Consider the following 16,505-nt stretch of genomic DNA (forward strand, 5'->3'; position numbering starts at 1 on the left):
GGGGCCAAAGTAAACTGATATGTGTTTCTCTCAAAATCATCCCACATTATCTTTTTTTAAACAGCCTTATTTAATTTGAACTGAACTTGCAAACTCGCAAACATGGTCTCTCCCATTCCTCACACAGCGGTCCAATCAGTTCATTTGATTCTTGACTCTGATCCTAGGAATGATATGCATTTTCCTCAGGCATGTAAAGGAGAGGGGGAAAAAAAAAAAATCAGTTGACCAATGTGACAAAAAATCTCCCCCGTGAGTTCCCAATAAAGAATACACACAACACCAAACACCAATAGTGCCAAAACATTTATTAAAGGTTTTCAAATCTTTCAAAAATGTTACAAAAAGCAAGCAAACACAGTGAAACTAATGACAAGTTTGACACTGAAAACTAGTATCTGGGTAAATCCATGCAGGCATGTGTGGAAAAGGAATACCTTAGTATTTACTATGATTAAAACACTGTATTAGGGTCTTTCACATATATCTCATTTGATCCCATTCAGAAAAATTATCCCAGACTAGGAAAGTATGACCAAAAACCACCCCCCAAAACAAAACAAAAAACAAAAATATAAAGAAAAAAGTGATTGTGTCATCTATTAATATCATGCTAGCCTATTATCCATCAAACTCACCCAAGGGCCGTCTGACTCTCTTGGGAAAGATAACTTTGAGTAATAATTCAACAGAGACCAGATTAGGTGCCTTGTCAAGTTGGAGGTTGACTTACAGAAAATTGATAAAGCATGATGATGTTTTATTTGCACTTTCTGATAGAGAAATTTACCTCCAGGGTGATAATTTTATTTCTTTGTAGGATGCTAACCAGTTTTAATATCTTACTTTGCAATCTCATTTCATCAAGGTCTTTCCTACTGATTAAATTCCCATTCTTCACATTCTCTTCAAATTGCTGTTATTCTGATGATGAGTTAAATGTAACTCCATTCATATGAGAATTATGGTTTCAATGATTTAAGAATTTGTGCTTTGATAATCCTCAAACAACCACATGAGGTAGGTAGTATATCCTCATTTACAGAGGAAGAAAGTGAGTCTCAGAGGAGGCACATTACCTGCCCAAGATTATAGAGGTAAGAAGTAATAGAGCTGGAGTCTGAACACAAATCTGCCTGAATTCTTTTACAGGAATTAAACTGGTGATTCACATGTGGACTGGAAATCTGTACTGGAACATCTCCAGAAAACTAACCTTATCTACATATGTTTATGTTTGAATTATAAACATGACAGCTAAATATCAAAAGCAACTAACTATGAAAGACTTAAGCCTGAGTATTTAAATAGTAATTGAAGAGGTTGTTTAAACTTTTTAAAATTGGAAATATTGAGCGTATTTACCCATACACTATTTGGAATATTACCATTAAAGTGTGAAACCCCAATGCTATGCTGGTTTCATTAATGGTTCTGGATGATGCAGGGTAAGTTACTACTGAGGTTGTTATAAAAGTCATTGGAAAGTGTTTGGAATACTTAATAGAGAACCTCTCTTGGACATTTCATGAACATATCCCTGAGAGCTTTGTGAATACATTTGACCAAATTCCTAGCTTATCCCACTGTTAAGATGCTCCAACCTACTTTGTCTTTAGACCAGCAAAAAAAAAATGAGGAACACCAACATGTTTTTCTATTCTTCAGGCCATGAAGGTGATGTGTTGTCCTGGGTAATAACACAGGTATGTAGATATCAAGACTAGAGAGTCACAAGCTGCTCTTAGTCTGAAAGCACCATAATATATGTTGTACATCTTAAAAATGTATCTTGGGAAAAGTTGATCTTACATGTGTTTATCTGTCAACAAGCATGCTTTTCACAGCTGGGATGTATACCTTCCGAATGCACTCTTTTATCCACTTGAAGATCCATTCAATGTATATGCAGATTTACAAGTTTTTCTCCATAAATAAGATTCTCACGTTTAGGTCAGTTGGTATCTAGGTTGATGAAAACTTCTGCTTGTCTTGTGAGGCCTTTGCCCAGCAAATCACAACTTAGACAGTGACCATCTGGCCTGGTTTCCCATACAGTGCACCCCTATTTTGTGGGCACTGGCAGCTGTCTGCCACAGATTTAAATTAAGTGAGGCAATCTGTCCCACCCCAGCCCCTGATCCCAAACTTTGGAGCTGAATTTCAGCTTTAGCTGAAGTGAAAAGTCACTATGTGGTTCAAATTCATCTTGACTCACAGTTTCACTGTTTTATCCTGGCTAAAGCTGCTCACTGTGTCTGTGGTTTTCTTACAGAAATTTTCAATCCAGCTAGTGCTATTATACAGTGTCTTTTCCAGCCCTGATGTTAGGGGTGGATTTTTAGCTCGCATATTTTTTCCAGATGTGATAAGCTCTCCATAGCCCTCTTGGTGAGCAAAAGCATATCCAGATCTTCTTGAGCTTGACCTGCGAGTCTGAGGCCTTCGGCTACGTAAGGGCCTTGTCTTCTTTTGAGCCTTTTGCCTCTGACGGATCTGAAGAGGAAGGAGACAGAGTGAGATGATGCCTCCAAATGACAGATTCCAGGCCCTGGGCCACTCTATGAAGAGAAAGCTCTTTCAGTAGAAACATCAACAATAACAAAATACTCACCTTCATTGTAAAAGGAAGCATTTCACACACACACAAAAAAAAAAACAAGAAATTTTCCACCCAAAAGGTTACACTGGGCACTGGTCAGTTTTTATTACTACCAAGAGACTATTAAATAAGAAGTGTTAAGACAAGTTCCATTACTGTGTCCTTCTTATACATACATCTTAAATGAATAGGAACATACTTTTGTACAGAAGGCTTTTCCAACATCCAAACACAGTCAGTATAACCATCTATAGTCCCATTTCCTCAAAATAGGCCTTTTCCCTCTCAAGGGAAATTCTCACGATCCAATAGTCGTTAGTAACTGGACCAAGAGAAAATTTAGAAAATGAGAGTCAGAAATTCCCAACTCTTGTGGTAGGTCAGTATATCATGAGATTTTGAGGGTTTTGATTTCCTTTGGATTTTTTTTTTTTTTTTTGCAGCCTTTTGAAGAACTCAACATCATTTGGGTGGGTTTCCAATATTTCATTTCCCTGTAAAGATGAGGAGTAAAATATCCAATGTTTGGTGTAAGCCGCCTTGTTCTCTAATCTGGCTGATCTCTTAGATTCCGACTTTAACGGTAGAAAGCCGTTAAAAGCAGAAGATCATGATCTGACTACATACTGAAAGAAATGAGCATCATCTTCTTTCCTTCAGCTCATCCATCATTTTCTGGGTTTACATCAGAATGATCTCACGGAGCCAAAAGGAAAGGACAGATCTAACAGGGGAAACTATGAATCATTTCAGAAGGAATCTTCACATGCTTTGCCCTCAGAATGTGGAGGATATCCTGGTAAGGGAAGTTCTGCCTCAGTTCCTCTCAGTATCATTGGCCTGGTCACTCACCCCACCAGTGTTTGCCCCTTCTCATGATGCCACCACAAATGTGCATCTCCCCTTTCTTTCTCCTTTTTTCTATCTGGGTCCTGACATAACTTGACATTGTCTTGCTTCTACTACTCTTCTCATGAAATACTGGCTGTTAATCCCTTGGTTTAAGGATTTCTACAATCTGTTCTATTTTCCTTTCAACTTTATATTTTTCCATCCACTCATCATGTTGCTGTTCCCTTTCTTAATCTGTTCAGAAGGTAGCATCTCCTTATGTTTCTGAATCTGCTACCATACTTCTACAAAAACTGAGTCCCTTCACCTCATACCTTGCTTGTCTCCCTTTTACTCTATCCTCTACTTGCCCACATCAGTAACTTTCCTTATAGTTTGCCTTTGCCTTAGAATAGTTGTCCAAAATGCTGCCAGCTTCTTTTTTTAAAGTCAACTTTTAGAAATGCCCAACTTAACTTGTAATTCATGACTCCCCACCCACATTTAGTCTAGACATTTCTCTTCATTAACATTCACAAAGCTACTACATTCAGATGGGGGCAGTTCCATCTACTGGTATGTGATGATGTATACCTATGGGTGTTTCCAGTGGGAAGGTCATTAGCCCTTTCCCGGGCTTAGAAATCAGGCAGAGAAGGACATGATTCCAAGAGCCAAGAATCAGCCCTTCAAGTACTTATCAGCACTGCAACATACCTGGTCACTCAGGGTTGGGCATAAATCCATCTTCAAAAATCTGACTACCACCACAGGCACAACTGATGCCACTGTTGTTAAGAGAATAACAAGCCAGATGCACTTCTGGGTCAAAGAATGTTGTGCATTTCCTATTATTAAGGAAAAATATACATAATTATACAAAATATACTGAATTATTGAATAAACAGGCTCCTTGTCTATTCCCATAAGGTCTGTTTTGAAATGGTGAGGTTTGGGCTACCTAGGGAGAACCACTAGGTGTCTTCCACAGTATATTCAGTAGTATATTCAGAGGTGATGAGAAGGCAAGAGGGGTATGATCACCACCCTTGGGAACTACTTCATGGCCCAATCACTTGGAGATAGCCAATCAGAGCCAAGTGCTCTCTCATCTAGACTCAGTCCAGCTTCACTCATGAGGTAGAATTCTCTCATGGAGCCTCAAGATCCCTTGACTACAAAGCAGCCATTATTTTTAAAAGGCACATTTGCTCTTACAGACTCTTGAATAAAACTGCCATATCAAAACTCTACAACATATGTCTGGGGTGCAGGTACAATCTTAATACCTTTGGTGACTGGAGAGCTTTACCTAATATAGGGCCAACCTTTACAATTCAGGCAGCAGCCTCAGAAAACCTGCCTCAAAGGGACTTGCTGATTTCTCTGATATTCACTGGGTTATGAAGAACTCAAGACTCCAAGGAGATCAGAGATGCTCTTGGGTTTGTGAAAAGAGCATTCCTCTCACTGGCAGGCTGCTAATGCAGCCATCCAACACGCTAGTGCAATACTGTGGTGAAACTCACTCCCAAGCCTGAAGCCGGTTTCCTTACTTTATACTCACACCTCATATACTGGAATGTTTGCTTAAACAAAACAATAATGGTCAGTTAAGCAGACAAATTCTACAGGAACATGTCAACCCTGTTTATATCACCAAAATAAACTTTTGTCCCTGTTGGTTGTCTAGGGATTTGCCACAATACCTCCAATTATCTACATCTCCTCTCCCAAAGCTAAAGTGTTAACACCATTTGAATGTGTTTTGGGTATGAGGGCTTGGCTACTGATTGGTATGTCTGTATTTTCTGGCTTTGGAGGATAGAATCTGCCCACCAAGAGCAGTAGATTACAGTTGCCTGGGCAGAAACAAACTTGATTCAATAAATTAAATGTCTCTTTGAGCTCCCTGAAGCTTAGTACCCCCAGGCATGGCTGGGAAAACAAGCTTCACTTTAAAACCACACTCCTGCTTGCTGCTGGCTACTAAGGAAAATTTTTTTTTTCTTAAACCCCAATGTTGATCTAACTTTTGAGAATTCTCATTGGAGCTCGGTAATTAATTCCTGGAATGGCATGTGCTTAGCTGGAGAGAGTGGTCCCCACACAAACTACTTTCTCCAGTTGAGGCATTCCAGGCTCATTATGCGTGCTAAAATGCTCTTAGGATTAGAAATCTTCTCATCAATGCACTGAACTTTCAGATTTGGCAACCAAAAGGAAAAAAAAAAAAAAAGAAGAAGAAGAAAGGAAGAAAATAAAAAGAAAAAATAAAGGAAAAAAAAAACCCTAGAAATAGTTAAAGGTCTTTCATAATATGCTTATTCTTATTCATCACCATCATGTTTCTACATAGTTGCAATCTTTTGGAAAACAAAATATTAATATTACATATAAGTGAGAATGGTGCAATTTAAAGATTTCCATGTACATGCAAAGCAAGGCAAAAGATGGAGAACAACATTATTAAGTATGTGTATTTAATTGGAATTATAATTTCAGGTGTCTTTGCATCAGTGGAAATGTATAACCCTACAGTTGCTCTTATTTTGCATTCTACATGAACCAGTTTCCTAAGGATTATTTTTCTGGATTTCTTAGACTGAATTCCTTAACTAGTGGATGCAAATCTCAGTCTCACCTGATTAAGTCTCACCTGATTAAGGTTGACACTGTGCATCTCTCTTTTCCGGTTTGTTGGGACAAACTGAGAAACATCACTGTTACCAACTTATCTCACACAGATTAGAGATTTCAAAACTTCTGAGAAAGTATATTAATAGCCTCACTGTGTAGTAAAGCTCAGTGGCCCTCTGGGAATCATTTTGAAATGTGGAACACAATGGTGGTACAGTCCATAGATAAACCAGATGTACGCTCTTTGTAGTATTACAGAATCTCAGGGTTTTAAGGTATTTTTGGAATTCCTGTGCTACCCATCTGCTGTTCAAATCATTCTGCAGTGTTCCCAACCAGTAATCAAGACACATTTGCTTGAATCATCACCTTCATCATCTTCATCATCACCATCATCATGGTTACCACTTACTAAAAAAGTACGATGTACCAGGCTCCATGCTAAGCATTTCATATGCATTGTCTCATGTAACCCTCACATTTCCTATGAAAATAGAAACTATTAATATCTTCAGTTTATAATTTAAGACATCAAGGCATGAAAATAAAAAGAAATCTGCCCAAGGTCACCCAGCATTTAAGTGGCAGAGCTAACACCTGAGCCCTGGCTGTCTAACTACAGAGGCTACTCTTTGTGCCTCTTATGGACTAATGTCCAGCAATTCTTAGACTGCTCTAAATTATACATCATTTCTTTCCTATCTAAATGCAAGTAAGTTCTACAGGTGCACTTTGGCAGTGATAGTGGTGATAATGTGGGATAAAAGGAAGAACCTAAGATTTCTTTCTCTTCGCTCTATTATACATGTTTTTTACAGACCTTCAGGTAGCCCTGATATATGTGTTATGCCTCTTGTTTGCAAAGGGACAATCTATTACATCTGGGCTGTTGGGACCTTATAAGCAGCTATCACAGTGATTCTTCTATATCTGTCAGGGACAGCAGAAACTAATCTTTTGGAACTCTTCTCAAGCCTGAAAGCCCTCAGATGCCTGGCTCCCTCCATTCCTAGAGAAAAGATTATTAGTCATCCTTAGTCCCACCCAACACAGAAAATAAATTACAAAGACAAATAAATGACAGCATGACACTAGGCTCCCATAGATAATAGGACTCAACTTACCAACAAATGGAAACTGGTTTGGGAAGATGCCAAAGATGCCATTACTGTGCATTGTAAATAAAATGGAGAAATAAGTGGCAACGCTGCCCCAGATGAAGACATGATTAATGACAGTCCAGTAACTGGTATCCAAGGCTATCTGTAAATGAAGTCAAATGCCAAGGGGAGGTCTTTGAGGATTAAAAGAGTATCATTTTACTGAGTGATGTTTTCCCAGAACTGCTCTGTGAAGAGATGGTTGCACCTATCTAACAACCACAGGTACTCTTATTTTCTGCACAGCACTGGGAACTGACCTGACATTTCTGGTAGACAACTGACTTCAGAACTTATATCTGCAAGTTTTTATAGCTGCCAAGGTTGAATCAGAATCAGGAGATAAAATGTTAATCTTCTTTTATGTGAGAAATAAGAAAACAGAATGATTTCTAATTTCAAAGTTACTTTCCAAATTGCTCTTAAAGCATTTCTGTTGAAAAAAAAAAAAATCTTCAGTAGTGAGCCACTGCAACATTTTATAATCTGTACATAAGTTTTCACATGACTATTTTACATAGGCATACTCTGTTTTACATCAATATTCTAACTCATTTTGCTGATGCTTTTTCTTAAATTATTTAATTAATAACAAAGAAAATCCTTAATCCTCTTTTGTCATAAAATTCAGAAGCGAGGATTCATGGTGACCTGGGAGCATGTTCACAAGCTCTTCTCTCTTCCAATAACTTGTTGTGGCAACACAGCTAAAAAGTGCCTACTATCAGGGAAGCAAGGATACCACTGGCAAATATGAACCCTGAGTTTTCAGAGAAAAACAAGTAGGTTCTGGCAACATTATTTGCATCTCTGAGACCCCAAGTGGTCCAAGTGAAGGTTTGCATTTCTAGCAGAGTCTGCTTCAAGACCACAGATTTCTCACCTGTCTGAGGGGGTCCTACTTACACAATAAATAGACACTTCCTCTTCCCACTTGAAGTTTACTGTTTTTTAAAATCTTGCCCCACTAAAAAAATTTTGGCAGTCTTGAATATAAACTGCAGGGGTTATAACAGGACAGCTTTTTTCTCTCAAGAGCACTGAGAACAGAGAGCCCTGCCATCCATCCTCAGCAAAGAGATGCTAGTGTTCCAGCTTATTTGGCTGCCAAGACATTAGGTCAAAATCTTCAACGGTACCTTCCAACCTGTCAATTCATCACCATCAAGAGACACCAATAGCCTGACCTGCGTGGGTATGAGTAGAAAAATCACAACCAATTAAAGAGGATTCAACTGAAAAAAGAGAGAGAAAAAGGAAAAAAAAAAAAAAAAGAACAGGTGGCTCCTATTGAGGCAGAACTAATGGAAAAGACAGACAAGCACGATAACCAAAAAAAATGTAATGAGAATTCTTAACGGGATGAAATTAGATCACAGAAAAAAAAATTCTGGAAGAAAAAAACATTATTTCTGAATTTAAAAATTCAATAGAGAAACCAAATAGGAATAGTCACTGATGAGAATTGAATTAATATTCTGGAAAAAACAAATGGAAATAATATCTCACAACACAGAGCAAAAAACTTGAAGAAATGGAAACCATGTGCAAAAAGATATGAGACATGGATGGCAAATCCATAGATTACAGATCCATGGGCCCAACATACAAATAATGGCATCTTAGAGAAAAAGAAAGGAGTAACAATCAAAGAAATGACAGAAGAAAACTGCTCTGCTATTGTGAACAAATAGCAAGATTTTCAGATTGAGAGGGCACTCTAAACTCCTAGGAAAATTAAAGAAGTTCCATTCTAGTGACATTTGTGAAGCCCCAAGACAAAGAACACAGACTTCCAGATAGAGAATATATTACTTCGGAAGGAAAGAGAATCAAGCTAATATCAAACTGCTACACTAAAACTGGGTATAGTGGAACAACATTTACAAAGTACGTAAAGTAAAAGTCTCTGACTCAAGAATCTCATGCCCATCCAATGTATCATTTAAGTGTAAAGAAAAAAAAAAAAAAAAAGCTTTGAGCTCAAAAGTATAACATCTATGTCCCCTTCTGAAGAAATTACTCAAGGAAATTGCTGCAAATAAAAATTCAATTAGGACAAAGACTTCAAAAGAGTGGAAGAAAAGAACATAAAAATGGTGGTGAGCAATGATTCTTATAATGTATAGTTGGCTCTAAATGAGTGATAATGTGAAGATGAGCTATAGTATTAACTTAGAAAAAATCTGCAATGGTCAAAACATATGTTAAAGGAGCATTTAATAACACAATGAAACTACAATTCTAGATTACTTACAAGAGGGGAGTAGGAGCAGGGAGGGAGTACGAGCAGGGAGGGAGAAATAAGTATATACATTTCCAAAACTATTTAATTTGGAAGTGGACAAGGGAAGGTGTGAACAAGATAGTGAAACAATTGGTGAAGGATATAGTTATTATTTAATTTTGGTATATCAATATGGAAATAGAGATTTAAATGACTATGAAAATGGGAGAAATCATTAATAAAATGGGAATATAATAGTAAAACTTATAAATTATGACAAATAAGATATTTAAAAATCATGTTGCCTCTGAGTATGAAAAGGAAAAAATGGAAATAAAGAATTTAAAGTAATCATAAAGTAACATGAAAGGAGCAAGATAAAATATATAAATTACTACAATAAAAATGAGTAGTTTAACTCCCTTATCAAAGGAGAAAACCCAAAAGAATAAGATAAGAAAGCAATGAAAATGAAAAGATGGGCCTGGATTATATATCAGGTATATGCAGGCTCAGAAAAGCAACAGAAGTAAAACTAATATAAAAAAATGAAATTTAATTAAGAACATTTTATCATAAAAAAGGTAAAAGCTATAAAGAACAAATAACAATCAAGAACCATTACATTGCAAATAACATAGCCTCAAATTATATAAGGTAAAATCTCCTTGAAGTACAAGAACTTGAAAAGAATCGTAATCACAAGGAAAAATTTTAATACACTTCTCTCAATATCTGACAAGCATGGTGGTTCTCTGGAAATCTGTGGCTGACCTGGCATCCAGACCCCAGTGTGATCATAGCCAAGCTGTTAAGAGGTAGTAATCATGTTTTCACTACAACAATGCAGCCATATGGCTGGGTGTTGCTCCCAGAGGTGCTATGCTTGGCTGTGGTTCTCCCTGGTTCATTTGCCCTCCTGAAGATTCTGGAGCTACCTAATAGTTTTTAATAAATCTTTTGTCTGCAAGTATAATCCTTTTTGGAAAGTAATATAGCAATATTAATGAAACTTAAAATGCACATACTCTCTGACCTAGCAACGAAAAGAACAAAATACCATTCTTCATCCATCATCTCGTAAAAGTTGGTTCTCATTCCAGAAATTTCATTTCTAGGAATTTATCTGTCCGTACATAAAATTTATATACTAGTATATGCATTGTAGCATTGTTTCAATAACAGCAACAACAAAAGAAACACCCTGAATGTCTATCAATAGAGGGCTGATGAATAAATTATTATATATCCATATTGTGAAATTCTGTGCAGCTCTTAAAAAGTATAAGATAGATCTGACTGTGTTGGTTTGGAAAGCTGTTCAGAGTATCTTGTTAAGTAAGAAAAGCATATTACAATCATGGAACACTTCATCTAAAACTAATGATGTAATGTATGGGGATTAACATAAGAATAAAAAAAAATAAATTAAAAAAAAAAAAGCATATTACAGAATAATATGCTAGCTATGCTGCCTTTTTCTTGAATACATATGTGTGTGTCCCAAAGCAAAGAAAAAATATGGAATGAGTTAAGCTACGGTAATCATAACAGTAGTTAACCAGGGGAATATGAGGAAGAAAAAGAAGTGGTTCATTTTATTTTAAACACTTCTATAGTGTTTGAAATGTTAAAAGGAGCATTATATAATTCAAATAACCAAAAAAAAAAAAAAAAAACCCTGATATTTAAAAAAAAAAAATAGAGACTGCTAAAGTTTGGCCTATAGCATCAGCAGGACACATTAAGATTTATAACTGTAATTATAGACCATGGAAATTTCATGGGGGTTGTTACCCCAATGACAAGTCAAGCTTAGACAGCGAGGAAAGGATATTAATGCCGCTGTCAAAGTGAGCTTATTCACAAAACTCCTGAAACTTATTATTGTATATATTAAAGACAGAAGTTTCTGATTGAAGCCAAAATTGTGGAGTTTTCATGGCTATAAACATTATGAGCTCAGGTCTGAGAATTCTATGGTAAAGCAGACATTTTCAGGGCTTCTGAGAAATAAAAGTAAGTGGAAGACTAAACGACAGTAACTGGGAATCTACATTGCTCAAGTTGAAGTTTTCATGTTGGAAGAGGACCTGTGCGTTTATCATCTATTAACGGTCTCTCTCCCACTTTACTCAAGGGTGGTACTGGTGTCCTAGGTATCCCCTTGTGGAAGACAGAGGTGGACCACGAGTTCTCTGTAGCATCCCACTTCTCCCTATAAAGAAAGGAGGTCCACATGGACTTGGAGTTGGGGACCTGAGATCAGATCTGTGTTCAAATGCTGGCCTGCCACTTTCTGTGTGATGTGAACTCTAACAAGTCTATTTTCTTATCTATAGTAATAGTATTTATGTTTCAGAGGACAGGGAAGAGGATTAAATGAGAGAATGGGACTATCTGAGAAATAATTCATTTGCATAGTGAATGTTCAATTAATGGGAGCCGTTGTTGCTCTGAAAATCAGAAGCCCTGACAAAGGCGAGTGGGCCAAGTTTGCTTTCAGTAACTCCAAACTCTCCTCTTTATTCTTCCAGAGATTCTCTTTTCTCCAAACCCCAGTGCTTCTGCTTTAGGACTGCTTGCTTTTCTTTCTCTCTTTTCTTTTTTCTTTCTTTTCTCTTTTCTTTCTCTTCCTTCCTTCCTCCCTCCCCCCTCCTCTTCCTCTTCCTTCTTCTATACAGACAAGGAAGTATCTGATATCTTCCTTTATGTTCAATCTAATCTTTGTTCTCATATATCCTGAAAATTTGCATTTTAACCAGCCTTACTGTAGAATAAAAGATTTTGCCCCAGACAGCACTGGAGTCAGAGAGGTCTGGGTTCCAACCCTGGATCTGGGACTCACTTTGTGACCTCAGGCAAGTCACTTAACCTCTCTGAGCGTCATTCGTAAAAGGGGACAATACCACCTACTGAACAGTGGCACTGAGAGGATTAAGCCTAATTCATGACACCACTCATAGTAGTGATGAGGACACATGTTTCTGAAGGCTTCCACCAAGGAAAGGCCTGCTTTGGTAAGGGATAAGATGGGCATGTGACTAAAACAGGAGGGACAGCTGGGTACCTCAACCGAATTCTTCTCTCTTCCTTTGCTCAACTCTCATCTCTCTCTTCATACCTTTCTGCCCTTACATCCACTCAACAAAAACTGGTTTGTGTCTGACACTTCAGTTTAAGTTGGAGTACAGCAGTAAACAAAGCATGCCTTGGAAACTGGTGTCCATTCTCACTCACACCTCCTCTGCTTCCAGACCTCCATCTCCAGCCTGGATCTCTCCTACCTTGTTCTCTTGCCAAAATGTCCTCAATTTCCTGGCTGTTTCAGGACCCTCCAGTACTCAGAATTAGTGGCAGAGGGTATGGGTGAGGGCAGAGAGAAATTAGGTGGAGTAGAAATCTATGGGACAGGAGTATGTGGGTAAGATCTAGAGGACATCAGCTTGTACATGGCAAGAAGGGCATAGCCACCACGTGGCGAGACCCAGCCCCTCATCTGTACAGCTCTGTGTGTGCATTACTGCCTCCCAAGTGTGCCTAACTACCTGTAGCCCAGTAATAATTGTGTTGTAGGAAATGCTCGCCCCGTGTATTTCATGGAACACTCACAAATGCCTTTATTAAAAATCACTGATTCAGAAAATAAGACTACTGGATCCTACTCCTAAACCTGCAATGCAGTCACTGTGTGGTCTTGGGCAAATCTTGGGCCCCAGTTTGATATATCAACTTTAAATTATACTGTTATGGTTTTAACATATGACAGCCAATTCTTTGAAATTCTGCTAAGAAATGGAGCTTAATTCTCCCCTTGAAGGGACTGGGCTGGATTTAGTGACTCACTTCTAATGAATAGAGTATGAAAAGGGAAACATAGTTTACAATGGAGAAACCTGAAAAACATCATCTTAACAAGTAACCAAGGTCACCGTCACCAGTAATAAGTCATGCTGATATCACACACTCCCTGACAGGATGTGACAAAAAGGTATATCACCTTTTTGTGATTCTTCCCCCAAATCCCCAATCTCAGTCTATTCCTAAGAAAACATCAGACAAATCCAGAAACATTCTACAAAATACCTGACCACTGTTATTCAAAAGTGTCAAATCCATGAAAGACAAGGAAAGACTATAGAAAGCTGACTGCAGGAGACTAAGGAGACATTACAAGCATATGCAATGTAGGATCCCTGGAACTGAAAAAGGTAATGGAGAAACTGAGGAAATCTGAAACAAGTCTGTAGTTCAGTTAATAGTATTGTAACAATGCTAATTTCATAGTGTTGACAATTGCACAGCGGTTATATAAGATGGTAATGCTGATGTTACAGAAAAGCTAGTTGGGCAGAACCATGGTTGCCCTTGAGGAGATAGAAGGCAGAGAAAGGATCTTGGTGAGACACATGGCCAATTAGGCCTAAATCAAATAGACCCAGATAGGCCGACCCATAACATCTCAAATGGGGGACCAATGGTTACTTTGGGTCCTAAGGAAGAATCCCCTCTAAGGAAGTACCGTATCATTCTTATAAAACCATGATATCAAAGGTAAGAAATTTTGAATGGTTTATTTTGAAAAATCCAAAAGATAGAACGTAAAATTCTGTCTTTTTTTGTGAATAAACATGTTTTTAAAATAAAACTGTTTCTGTGGTCTCTCAATTTGTGAAAAAGGAGAAACATAACTACGACATCCAACAAGAACTGTGTACTTTATGGGGAAAAGAGCTTCTAAATCTAAAATCAATATAAAAACACAGGACTGGCCTTGCTATGATAGCATATAAGAAAATAAATTGTGGACAAGGAAAAAGATATATATATATATATATATATATATCAAGCTTTTTTTTCAATTAAAAAGATAACGTTAACCAAAAATTATAGAATTGATTATAAAAAATAGTTTTACTAAACATGCAATGCCTCTCATATCTTTTCCAGGTAATTTTTTTTATCCTTACTTATATAGCAGATGATTTTAATGACAGTTTGAAGAATATTTCCCATTTGCTTTTTACTTTAGATATTGGCTTTTTATCTCAGTTACTACCTTTCAAATGATCCCTCGGAGTACCAGTTAACAAGCCTGACCTGGTGAATAAGCTGTTACCACAAAAGAGATGTCCCACAACTGTCCTCCCCATCAGGAGGAGAATCCAGAGAACTGGAAATGTGCCCTCATGGCAAGGAGTAGATCACCTAATTCTCTCGGCTAGAAATATAACAGTATACCCAGAGTCTGCTCAGTGATCAAAAGGCAACAAAACAAAACAGGTTGGAGTGTCCAGTATAACAGCAAGAACTATAAGATGGAACAACAGCTTTTTATAAGGTGATACACACCTTGTCCCAGTAATAGACTATCATAATGAACGTCTTAGCTATGCAAGATGCTTCCAAGTCACTCCATTAGTTCCCTCTCTGCCACAGAATTGAACCTAGGGGAACTAGACATGGAGGGTTTGCAAAGCAACAGCATGCTTTATTTAGTTGTAAGAGAGACAAACAGAACTTTTTTTTTTTTAATCTTTTTTTTAACGATTATTGTTTTGAGAGAGAGAGAGTACAAGCAGGTGGAATAGCAGGGAGAGGGAGAAGCAGGCTCCCTGCAGAGTAAGGAGCCTGATACGGGACTCGATCCCAGGACCCTGGGATCATGACCTGAACCAAAGGCAGTCACTTAACCAACTGAGCCCCCCAGGCACCCCAAACAGAACTTTCTGAGTAGAGAAATCTAGTTCTGTTTTTGGATGCTACCTGTCTGATTCTGAATTATGAACTCCCAAGATGTCAAGTGTTAGATGGCTTTGGTATAGATTTCATAATACTCACTTAGATGGATCAAGGAATGGAAGAAATGTCCTTTAAAAGCAATATGTTTACATTTGGTTCATTTACCATAATGTTTATTTTTGAATCACGAAGAGAAAGTCTGGGATTTAATGAGATTCTTTGTTGGAAATGAGCAGCTAATATTTGTAAAAAAGATTGTTTATAGGATAGAAAAAGGACTGACCAAAGGCAATTTAAACGCTAAAAATCAAGTCCTTGACTGATATCTGCTCCTTGAAAAAAAAAGAAAACAAAAGAAAAAACAGGTCACACTGCCTACTGTATCTATCCAGAGGTACAAATTTTAATGAATAGGAAAGCTTTTGTGAACTCTAACTCGATATCGAATGGTTTTGTCTACCATTTGCATTAAAAAGGAAATAGAAACACTCAAGAAGCCCACTGAGGTCAGTGGATCATCAAAAATCATCCCTATCACAAAAGCTTCTCTGAATTTAAGGTTCAGATATGCCAAAATATAACAATGAACCTCTTGAATAATTTCACAGATATGTATTACCAAATAAATTTTAAATCTCACTTTAAAGCCTGGAAGTTATTAAGTGATAGAAATCATGGGAAAGTTTCTCTCTGCTATTATTGGAAAACTTTTCTTTTCCAAACCCAAAAAGAAGCAGTAGTATAATCATTTCTCTTTACATACTACACTCAACCCCAAGAAGTAATTAATTGTGAGGTTTCTACTAACACAGAGGTTATAGACACTGAATGCAAACCTCCCACATCTGGTCATTTACATTAAAGCTTTCTGTTTTCATCTCAAAATGTGTAGTTAAAAAGAAACCTCCAATTCCTCAAAAAGTTGAAAATAGAGCTACCATATGATCCAGCAATTGCACTACTGGGTATTTACCCCAAAGATACAAAAGTAGGGATCTGAAAGGGTACGTGCACCCCGATGTTTATAGCAGCAATGTCCACAATAGCCAAACTGTGGAAAGAGCCAAGATGTCCATCGAGAGATGAATGGATAAAGAAGATGTGGTATATATATACAATGGAATATTATGCAGCCATCAAAAGGAATGAGATCTTGCCATTTGCAACGACGTGGATGGAACTGGAGCATATTATGTTGAGCGAAATAATTCAAAGAGAGAAAGACATGTATCATATGACCTCACTGATATGAGGAATTCTTAATCTCAGGAAACAAACTGAGGGTTGCTGGAATGGGGGGTGG

The 16,505-nt window shown here is 37.5% G+C and overlaps 1 protein-coding gene across 1 annotated transcript in view; it reads right to left on the bottom strand.

Moving 5' to 3' along the window:
- Positions 1 to 293: 293 nt before the first annotated feature.
- The window catches only part of ATP8B4 (ATPase phospholipid transporting 8B4 (putative)), a 160,095-nt gene continuing 143,883 nt past the window's right edge, over positions 294 to 16,505 (bottom strand). Inside the window, exons 17-19 of the mRNA XM_081831858.1 lie at positions 7,198 to 7,348; positions 4,151 to 4,281; positions 294 to 2,496 (exon numbers count right to left, since the gene is read on the bottom strand). Of these exons, the coding sequence (XP_081687984.1) occupies positions 2,215 to 2,496; positions 4,151 to 4,281; positions 7,198 to 7,348 (564 nt within the window). The 3' untranslated portion in view covers positions 294 to 2,214. The remainder of the gene's footprint in view (positions 2,497 to 4,150; positions 4,282 to 7,197; positions 7,349 to 16,505) is intronic.

This window comes from Leptonychotes weddellii, chromosome 9 (assembly GCF_054177405.1).
Source record: "Leptonychotes weddellii isolate Sample4059 chromosome 9, ASM5417740v2, whole genome shotgun sequence".
Lineage (NCBI taxonomy): Eukaryota > Metazoa > Chordata > Mammalia > Carnivora > Phocidae > Leptonychotes > Leptonychotes weddellii.